This window comes from Rhea pennata, chromosome 23, assembly GCF_028389875.1.
Source record: "Rhea pennata isolate bPtePen1 chromosome 23, bPtePen1.pri, whole genome shotgun sequence".
Lineage (NCBI taxonomy): Eukaryota > Metazoa > Chordata > Aves > Rheiformes > Rheidae > Rhea > Rhea pennata.
Genome location: NC_084685.1, coordinates 6,406,707 through 6,416,548, shown reverse-complemented (window position 1 = coordinate 6,416,548; position 9,842 = coordinate 6,406,707). Strand labels below are relative to the sequence as shown.

At 58.0% G+C, this 9,842-nt stretch overlaps 2 protein-coding genes across 12 annotated transcripts in view; both read left to right on the top strand.

Annotated features, from left to right (window-relative positions):
• Nucleotides 1-7,454, top strand: part of AZIN2 (antizyme inhibitor 2) — a 31,170-nt gene extending 23,716 nt beyond the window's left edge. For 2 of the 11 annotated variants that reach the window (XM_062593890.1, XM_062593892.1), the window contains 11 exons: nt 870-1,470; nt 2,148-2,262; nt 3,443-3,607; nt 3,711-3,884; nt 4,686-4,858; nt 4,963-5,112; nt 5,480-5,645; nt 5,788-5,950; nt 6,022-6,134; nt 6,602-6,767; nt 7,161-7,454. In XM_062593890.1, coding sequence (XP_062449874.1) covers nt 3,509-3,607; nt 3,711-3,884; nt 4,686-4,858; nt 4,963-5,112; nt 5,480-5,645; nt 5,788-5,950; nt 6,022-6,134; nt 6,602-6,767; nt 7,161-7,426 — 1,470 coding nt within the window. In that variant the 5' untranslated portion in view covers nt 870-1,470; nt 2,148-2,262; nt 3,443-3,508 and the 3' untranslated portion in view covers nt 7,427-7,454. Of the gene's footprint in view, nt 1-869; nt 1,471-1,729; nt 2,263-3,442; nt 3,608-3,710; nt 3,885-3,966; nt 4,078-4,685; nt 4,859-4,962; nt 5,113-5,479; nt 5,646-5,787; nt 5,951-6,021; nt 6,135-6,601; nt 6,817-7,160 lie in introns of those variants that run through there. The other 9 variants (XM_062593895.1, XM_062593891.1, XM_062593894.1 and 6 more) reach the window with 9 other exon arrangements.
• Nucleotides 7,455-8,302: 848 nt separating this feature from the next.
• Nucleotides 8,303-9,469, top strand: NDUFS5 (NADH:ubiquinone oxidoreductase subunit S5). Its single transcript, XM_062594301.1, has 2 exons — nt 8,303-8,630; nt 9,141-9,469. Exons 1-2 carry the CDS (start codon nt 8,415-8,417, stop codon nt 9,243-9,245), a joined length of 321 nt encoding a protein of 106 aa, XP_062450285.1. The 5' UTR covers nt 8,303-8,414; the 3' UTR covers nt 9,246-9,469.
• The last annotated feature ends 373 nt before the right edge of the window (nt 9,470-9,842 follow it).

The window sequence follows — 9,842 nt, the reverse complement described above, 5'->3', positions numbered from 1 at the left end:
GCTCGCTCGCCCCGCCCTCGCCACGGACTGACGGCGCCCGCGGCCAATGGGAGGCGGCGGCGGGGCTGCGCGGCCGGCCGGGGGGCGGGGCTGCGCGGGCCGGCCGGGGGGCGGGGCTGCGCGGGCCGGCCGGGGGGCGGGGCTGCGCGGGCCGGCCGGGGGGCGGGGCTGCGCGGGCCGGCCGGGGGGCGGGGCTGCGCGGCCGGCCGGGGGGCGGGGCTGCGCGGGCCGGCCGGGGGGCGGGGCTGCGCGGGCCGGCCGGGGGGCGGGGCTGCGCGGCCTGGCCGGGGGGCGGGGCTGCGCGGCCCGGCCCGGCTCGGCCCGACCCGGCCCGGCACACAGCATGGGCTCCAGGGCACGGCATGGCTTTGCTCGGCATTGCATTGCCTGCTTTGTGTTGGGCAGGGCACTACGCAGCGCTGCGTGGGCTGCAAGGAGTGGCATGGCACTGCACGGCCCAGCGCGGCAGGGCGTTGCATGGCCTGGGTTGCACCGCGTGGCGCTGCTTGGCATGGCACTGTCTGGCACAGTGTGGTCTGTTGGCTGCTCCATGGGCTGGGCTTCACTGCATGGCTGTGTACTACAGTGCATGGCACTGCACTGTATTGCATGAGTGGTGCTGTGTGGCACTGGACTCATGCTGCACTACGCTAAGTTCGTCTGTGCTGCACTGCATGACGCTGCACTGCATTGGTTTGGACTGCATTGCCAAGAGCTGTTTGCACTGCAATGCATGGACTGCACTGCACAGCACTACGAGGAACTACTGCATCACCCTGTACTTCTGCTTGCACCACACTGCACCTCACTGCATTTTCTCCCCACTGTAGGTGGGGACTCGGGGTGACTCTGTGCTCTGCTCACTGCAGGGAGTGTGTCGTACAGCACGTATGCAGGAGAGCATGCTGGCAGCTTCTGCTGGCACCTCGTTGCCAATAAAACAGACCAGGATCTTGCAGGAGACAAGAGCTTGCTTGGCCCTGGCTGCAAGGAGAGTCAGCAGCAAAGGCAAGATCAGAGTGAACACAGGAACCCAGGAATGGCCAGAGTTAAGTAACGCATAGGTCCTTCATCCCCTCCTGTGTGGGGTCAGCAACCCCTGCACAGAGCATCGACTCCTCAGTGACACAAGGAAGGGTATTGCAAATGAACAAGGAGAGGAAAAGACAGGTCCCCTGTCCAGCTTCAGATATGTGGGGGATGGAGTAGTGCAGCCATTTGCAAATGCATAAATGCAGGCAAGGCTGAAATGTGAAACAAGACTCAGCAGCCAGACAGGTTGTCTGCACATACAGCGGGGCCGGATCCACTGCTGGGGGGACCCACCAAACTGGCAGCAGTGCAACAAGGGCAGAATCCGTCCTTGACAACTTGCCTGACTACCTTCCCCAGCTGGTTTCACAGCCAAACACGCTGCTCAGCCTTTAAGCTGCATGAAGCGTTGTTTCCCTGGAAGCAGCATTTCAGAAGGTATTTTTGGCCTGGCTCCCTCTCGAGGGTCCCTGCGCACGCGATGCATACGCAGCCATGAGCACTCCCCCACCGGGGCCAGGCTGTGTGCAGGCTTGCAGCGCCCTGCGCCAGCGGGCTGGCAACGAGCTGCCTACGTTGCGGGGATGCGATGAGACCCAGGGTGACTGCCGAGGTGGGGAAGAGGCAGCTGCAGCTCTGGGAGGGGGCGGGTAAGGGGGGGGCATCCTCACTCAGCAGTTGCTGGGAGGGGAAGAAGGAGGGGATGAAGGATGCTCGGAGGCGGCTCAGCCAATGGGGTGGCCTGGCTCGGTTGCCATGGCCACGGTTGTGAGGCGGAGCAGGGGGGATATAAGGGGGTCTGAGCCCCCCCACAGGATAAGCTGGTCCAGGGGCCCCAGGCAGGCAGGGGACCGGGGCAGGAGGAACAGCTGCCGCTGAGGCCAATTCACTCTCTTGGGAGACCCATGGGCATAATCTGTTTAAATGCTTTTTAAGGTAACGGGGCTGGGGCCCCTGCGCCGGGTGTGGAGGGGTGCTGGGGAAGGTGGCTTGCCTGACACAGTGAGGAGGGGGCCTCAGGGAGATGCTTGCGCAGGCTGAGTTTGGGGAATGAGGTGGAGAGCCTGCCATCATTTCCCTCTCCCTTGCTGACCCCTTGCACCGCTTCTCCCCAGAGATCTTGGACCCCCAGCAACAGCCAAGCCTCGGGGTGCTGCGGGAGCTCGGCGTTCCTTGGAGGGCCCCCCTGGCATAACACCTAGTCACCCACGAGGGAGGCTTTGGACCTTGGTAAGGACGGGATATCTGAGGCAGCAGGGAGCAGCATGGGGCATGTCTGCACAAGGCTGACAGGAGTGACCCACTTAATTGCTCATTGTTGCTGTGCCCAAGCTGGGCTGGCTGCTGGGTGATGGTCGGCGATGGCTTTGGGGAGTGAAAGGAAGGGCCAGAGGAATGGCTCTCCTTTCCTAAGTACAGAGCTCTGAGAACTTCATAGCGCAGTGTTCTCCCCGTTCCCCATCTTTGGGGTTTGCTGTTGGTGCTTGCTCAATGGATTACAACAAACTACCACTCTGGGGTCAGTGTGGTCCTCTAGTCTATCTGAAATATCGTAAGTAGGTCTCTGCAGAGGAGGGGTCAGCGTGCAGCTCTGAGAAACACAACCTCTTGTTTCCCAGGCATTTCAAATCAGAGGGGCCATGTTTCTGTAAAAGCCTTGGAGTTAGAATTGAATTACTGGGGTGGAAATGTTTCCTGCAAGCTCATGCTGGGCCTTCAGCTCCCTGGGTTACGGGATGGGCTGGATCCAAGGGAAGAGATTGTTAAAGCTGCACTGCTAAGTGTGTGAGCCAGGAAATAACCCTGTGTAGCTTTAGCTTGTCCCCTTGTTGCACACACTGTCATGGGAGGGATGTGCACCTGCTTGAACTAGAACCACAACGTGAATCCAGACCATTCCAGGTTGGCTGGTGTGAGTGAGCTCTTTAATGATGCCTCCCCTTTTGTTGTACTTGAGTGTCTGGGAAAGTGGGACTGCGAGACTTCATCTGTTTGGAAATCGCAAGGGAATTTTACCCTGCTCAACGTGCTGCAGGTCTAACTCCAAGCTGGAGCATGACAGATGAAGGAACATGTTCTGGCATATATAGGCCATTCACTTTCCAATGAAGTTGTCTTTGTTGTTAATTATGTTGGTGCCTGAACTGCTGCTAAAGAAGACAGGGCTCCTAGATGCGAAGGCAAAGCTCTGAGCTGCTGAGAAATATCCCTCCTCCCCCTGGAGAAAATGCTTTAGCCCACAGTAGGTGTCTTAGCTGAGCTGCTGGTCCGGAGGAGAGCATGCCAACAGCTCTACCAGGGCAGTGCTGCTCCATGCAGCCTGCACAGGGAGCACTTTGCAGTTCAGGTAGTGGTGTCTGCTGGTGCAGTCCCTGGGGCCCTGCCTCTAATACTCCTTTTCTCTTTCCAGTGTTGCATACTTAGAAACTACATCCTGCTCGAGGAGGCTCTAAAATAGTGTTATCGTATCTTGGCCATGAATGGATACTTGGATGAATCCGACTTCATGATGGTGGAGGAAGGCTTCACCACTAGAGACCTCCTAGAGAACCTCCTTGTGGAGCTGTGCCAGACGGTAAGGGCCGGGGGCTCTACTGTCCCCAGGGCCTGCAGCCATCACTCCCTTCACAGAGCTGGTTGTGGAGAGGTGACTGCTGTCCACTCTGGCCTTGTTCTAGAGCGACCAGGGAGCCTTCTTTATGGCAGACCTTGGCGACATTGTGAAGAAACATCTGTGCTTCCTGAAGGCCTTGCCCCGGGTGAAAACTTACTTCCCTGTTAAGTGCAACAGCAGCAGAGGAGTGGTACGGCTGCTGGCTGAGCTGGGGGCAGGCTTTGCCTGTGCCAGTAAGGTAGGGTTGTGGGAGGACAACTCTGGCTGAGCATCCTTTGGGCATTTGTGAGAAAGTGGCTGAACTCACCCTTGTTTTCTAGGTTTCCACTCCCACTTCCTAGCAGACGTTTACAATGGCAGGAGTCTCCCCCTGCTGTCAAAACTCTCCCGACACAGCCGAGAAATCCCCGTCCTTCTGTGTGGTGACTCAGGCACTTGTCCCCTTTGACCGACATTTCCTCCCTGTGTAAACGGTGGCCTAGCTGGCAGGCTTGGCTAGTGGCAGGGCACATCCCTGTGCTACCACTGCTGCAGCTGTCGCCTCTTGGTCGCTTTAGAGCTGAGCGTAAAGCTCCCCAATCCCCTTTGCTTGTCATTAGCTCACAGCCGGGAAGAATCCAAAGTTAAACCACTTACTTGTATGTAATTAAATAGGAGGTGTTACCAGGGGGAGAAAGTGCAAGGGAAGAGCGAGGGGTCATTAGAACTCAGGCCGGTGTTGCAGCCTTAACCCTTTCACTGCAGCTTGCAGGGTAGACATGCACCAAATTCACACCTGCTAACTTGTTCCATTGGTTTCCTCTCCTTTTGCTCTTGTGCTGCTTGTAAACATCTTCCTGCTGCCTGCTCCAGCCAGGACAAAATCCATCATGATCCCTTTGAGCGCTTGTGATTTGACCTGGAAAAGGCCAGGCTGTAATCCTGGCTGTTTGCCTTTTGCAATGCTGCAAGCTGGCTGATGTCTGGAGCCAATCATGGCTGAGCAGGGGCAGTGTTGGGCCCAGGGATGGGCCTACAAATATGTGCCATTTCTCCACAGGCAGAGATTGCCCAGATTCGAAGCATTGGGGTTCCAGCTGACAAGATCTTCTACAGCAGCCCCTGCAAGCAGGTTGCCCACATCAAATACGCAGCCAACCACGGTGTGCGGCTGATGACCTTTGATAATGAGGTGGAGCTAAACAAGGTGGCCAGGAGCCACCCTCGTGCCAGGTAGGTGTTGATGCAGGACCTGGTAGCACCATTGGAGTGGGGTGTTAGTGGGAGCTGGGAAGGCGTGTGGGGTTAATAAAGGGTGCAAAGATATCTCAGTGTAGCATCCCTTCACTCTGCAGGATGTTGTTGGGTATTGCTACTGACTTCAGCCCCTCTCCTTGTCGAAGTGTGACGTTTGGGGCCACCCTCACGTCCTGCCGGCACCTGCTAGAGATGGCAAAGGAGCAGGCTGTGGAAGTTGTTGGCATCAGGTATGGCACTTGTCCTTTTGCTGTAGGGGTGGTTGGCCCCTGTTGCACAGGACCAAGGGAAGCTCTGCCCCTCTGGAGCAGATCAGGGGTCCATGGAGCCTTACAGAGGAGTAGTGGCTGAGAGTGAGGTGGAGGCTGGGATCTGGAGGGATTGACCTGGTTGGGGCCAATTTGGAGTGGGTTTGGCTTGCAGGCAGGGTCTGAGGGGCCCCTGGGGTTGGTCTGGCAGCCTCACCCTGGATGGCAGGAGGGAAGCACAGAGCTGCCTAGCTGGAAAGCTGACATGTGAGTATCCCCCGGTGCCATGTCCCCTTGCTGCTCTCCCCGAGGATGGGCAAGCCCTGCTGAATGGGGACTCTACCTTCAGCTTTCACCTTGGGAGCCACTGTCTGGACCCCCAGGCCTTCGCTCAGTCTGTAGCTGAAGCCCAGCTGGCATTTGAGATGGGCATGGAGCTGGGCTACCAGATGCGCATCCTGGATATCGGTGGGGGATTCCCTAGTCCTGAGGACACCAGAGCCCAGTTCGAAGAGGTATTTGGCTCCTGATGCCTGCACTTGGCACATAAAGAGTGAGGCTGGAGGCGCCTTGGTGTCTGCACTGGGCCTGGCTCCTTGCCCTGCGCTATGTGGAGAGGTTGAGCTAACCAAGAGGGAACATCTTCTCCCCATCCAGATTGCTGCTGCGATAAACTCTGCCTTGGACTTGTATTTCCCAGAAGGCTGTGGGGTGGAGGTTGTGGCAAGGCCAGGGCGATACTACGTCACCTCAGCCTTCACCTTTGCAGCCAGTGTCACTGCCAAGGAAGAGTTTCCCCCAGGCCAGCCTGGCTCAGAGGGTAGGTGGGACAGTGGGACGGGTCTGCCTGTGTGTCCGTGCCCCCCTGAGCTTTCTCCCTGCTACCTGCAGAGGAAGAGTCTGGCAGCAAGAAGAGCATCGTGTATCACCTCAGTGATGGCATCTATGGCTCCTTTAACTGCGTCCTGTTTGACAGCCCCTGCCCCCAGCCACTTCTGTACAAGGTGAGGAACTGGCTTAGTTTGGGAAGAGCCCAGCAGGTCCCTCACAAACTTACTCACCCTTGCACCGTGGCTGGTTCCAGGCTCCGCAACAGAGGAGAGCGGAGGCTGTGAGGAATGAAGCTGTATGGGAAGGTTGTTAGTCTTTAGCTTGAGGAACATCGCAGATGAAACCTTGGGCTGTAGCCAGCGGCTCTTGGGATCAGACATTTCAGAAGGTGGTCTCTGGGCCTTGTCCTTTTTTGATCTGCTTCTCCTGTGCCATCCCTGGCTGATACTTGGCATTAATGTGACCCAAACAGACCCATCCTGTTCTACTGTCTTGTTTTTCTGCCTTCTGTTCAAGTCATACTGCTTCAAGGCAGGCTCTAGCCCCCCAGGTTTGGGTCCAGATTCTTATCTTGTATAAAGCAGCACAGCTCTGTGGTGGAGGTGCCCTCATCTGTGTCCACTCAATCTCTCCCCTGTAGAAGCCCTGCCCAGATCACCCCTCGTACAGCAGCAGCCTCCGGGGCCCCCCAGGGCATGCAGAGGACCGGATTGCTGATGGCTTGGAGCTGCCCGAGCTGCAGGTCGGGGACTGGCTGATTTTCGAGGACATGGGTGCCTACACCATCACAGCTTCATCCCTGCTTGGTGGGTGTCCCCAGCCACAGATCAACTATGCCATGTCCCGCATGGCCTGGTAAGAGACAGTCCTGTGACTCCACAGCAAGGGCGAGTGGGGAGAGGGGACTGAGCTGTCTCCCATGAAAGATACTAACTTTGCCTCGAGCTGGGCTCTCTGATCCAGGAAGAAGGTCCGTTCTGATTCCCTGGCACCTGGAGATTCAGGGTAAAAGCATTGTCTCAAAGGCAAAACCCACAGTGTCTAAATACTGGCAGACTTGAAATATTTTTTCACTGGCGATGCCACGGGCAGCTCAGCTGTAGCCACGCAGACAGGGCTGTTGTGCTGGGAGAGCCTCTCAGTTCCCTGCTTCCCGGTTGAATCCTGCAGTGCTTTTCATGGGTGTTTTGTACTTACAGGGAAGCCATCCAGCTCTTTCAGGGGAAGCCACCGCAAGCAGAAGAGGATCGTGAGAGCGTCTGCACTCCCCTGTCCTGTGGCTGGGAGATTGCGGAGACGCTGTGTGTCCCCCCCGTCTTCACTCCCACTGGTATCATCTGAACAGCACCAGGAACAAGGGGGAAAGGTGCTGCACCGCCAGCGCTCCGGCAGCATCTCCTGGGCTGCCTGCCACCAACCTCTCCCTTTTCTGCTCTTATGTGGGACCTACAGGGTAGATTTTTAAGTATGCAACATAAATCCTGTTCCTCCTGCTTGTGCAGTATTGTGTGCTCTAGTAAAGAGGTTTGTCTGGTGGGTGGGGGATCCTGGACAGGCTTGGGTTCTTTTTAAGAGTAATTGTAATAAATAGCTGGGGTGGTTTGGGTTTTAGTGTGAAGAACCCTCTGGTTCTTCATCCCTTGTGCAGAAGGTGGTGGAGTATCTGACTGTGATCAGCAGTTAACTGTGTATTAACGGAGTTTTCATCGTTAGGTTCACCCGAAGACGTGCCGTGTGGCCCTGGACTGCGGTGTGCCCAGGGGTCCAGGGGGACCCCTGGGCTTCCAAGTGGCTACGGAAATAGGGAGACCAGGAGGGAGGCGGTTTCTGGGTGTGGGTATTACTGGTGGGAAGATGGCATTCCCCCCACTCCCCCACGCCTCAGCCCTAACGCCCCCCCCCCGCCTTGCCCACTGGGGTGCTGGGGATGGGGGCACTGGGGGGATGTGAAACACTGGGGGCAGGGACACTGGGGATCCTGGGGTGGGGGCACTGGGGGCACTGGAGACCCTGGGGCAGGGACACTGGGGATCCTGCGGTGGGAGCACTGGGGCCACTGGAGACCCTGGGGCAGGGGCTCTGGAGACCGTGGGGTGGGGGCACTGGGGGTTCTGGGGTGGGGCCGCTGGGGCCACTGGAGACCGCGGGGCGGGGGCACTGGGGGCTCTGGGGCGCGGGACGGGGCCCTGGCTGCAGAGCGGCCGGCAGGGGCCGCCGGGGCGCGGCGGCGCCGCCTCCCCCCCGGGCCGCCAGGGGGCGGCGCCGTGGCGGCGCGCAGGGCCGCTCGTGCCGCGCGTCTCGCTGGCTCCGCGGCGGACGCCGAGCCGTAAAGCGCGGCGCGGGTGTCGCCGCGGTGTCAGTGGTTGACGGCAGACGGTGTCGCGAGCGGCCGGTGAAGGACGACGACGACCGCGGCGGCCGGGCCGGGCCGTGCGGCGGCGGCGGCGGGCGCCATGCCGTTCTGGGACCTGCAGCGGCAGCTGGGCATCGACGTGGACCGCTGGCTGCTGCGGCAGAGCACGACGCAGCCCTACGGCGCGGCCGCGGCCTGCCACGCCTTCGAGCGCGAGTGGGTGGCGTGCGGGCACGGCCTGGGCCAGACCCGCGCCCGGCGCGAGTGCCAGCTCGAGTACGAGGACTTCCTGGAGTGCATGCACCGCACCAAGCTGGTGAGCGGCGGGCGAGGGGCCGGGGGGCGAGAGAGGCCTCGGGAGGCCCCCTCGAATTGCACTGAAGAGAGGCAGAAAATGCATCAGAGCTCTGTGCCTGAGAGGGCTGCGAGCGCCGCGGTCCCGGCAGAGGTGCGAAGCCCTCGGGAGAGGGGTGAAAATGACTGAGTTTTACAAGAGACTTAGGTGATGCAGCTTAACCAAAGATTAGTAGATAGCTGAAGCAGGTTAACTCTCCCTTTTCACTGTGCTTTCTGTTGAAAGCAGTTCTCAAACTCTGTCATTAGTAATAAAAACTTTCTGTGATATCCTGAAAACTCAGCGTTGGCAGAAGGTACAAAGGCGTGTAGGTGTATGAGGAGTCCTGCCAAGTGTTAGCACAGGCATGGTATGAACGCAGCTTCCTTGGGTTTTTGCGCTGGGGCTTTCGCTGGAGATGTGTAAGTACCTCTGTAGCTGTTGTGACTCCTCCCGTGTGTTCTCTATTAATTCTCTTGTGTGTTTTATCAGGCTGCTCGTCTCAAAACAATTCTTGACCAGAGGAACAAGTTAATAAAGGAAGGGAAGTACACGCCGCCCGATTACCATAAGGGCACAGAGGAGCCCAGGCCTTGATTTGCTGGGGACGTGCAGAGTACCTAACCGTCCATCGCTTGTAGACATGTGGAACTTAAACTGCTCTGGAACAGATAACGTTGTGGTGCAGCCAGTGTGTGCTGACACTGTCCCGTGTGCCCGTGATGTTGGGGTGGGGGCGAGGTTCTGTGCAAAGCTCTCACCCCTTCTAAAAGGGCTGTGTCAGTAACTATCATTTCTGCTAGTAAATGTCTCTGATGGAATGCTGTTTGCCTCTGTCTTGTCTTTCTTTCTGAATAAAATGTGGCTCAGGGTTCTCTGTGTGTAGCAGTACTGCTCACGTAACTTTTGAACTGCCCTGAAACACTGCGCTGATTCTTGGGGCAGCACCTCAGAGAGGCCAGACACTCACAGTGCGGGAGGAGGCCGGCGGGAGCTGGGGGAGCCGAGCGCCTCCGAAGAGCTCTCTGTAGCTGACCCCTTCCTGCTTCTGAGCCTGTACAGCTCTCCTCCTGTCTGCCTAGAGAGTAGTTAGTTCTTCCAGGGTAATCACTGCTGAGATGAGAGGAATAACCCAAAAGAGTAAAAGCCTGTCTAAGCTTGTCTCGAAAAACTTTCTCTTAAATGTATTCAGTG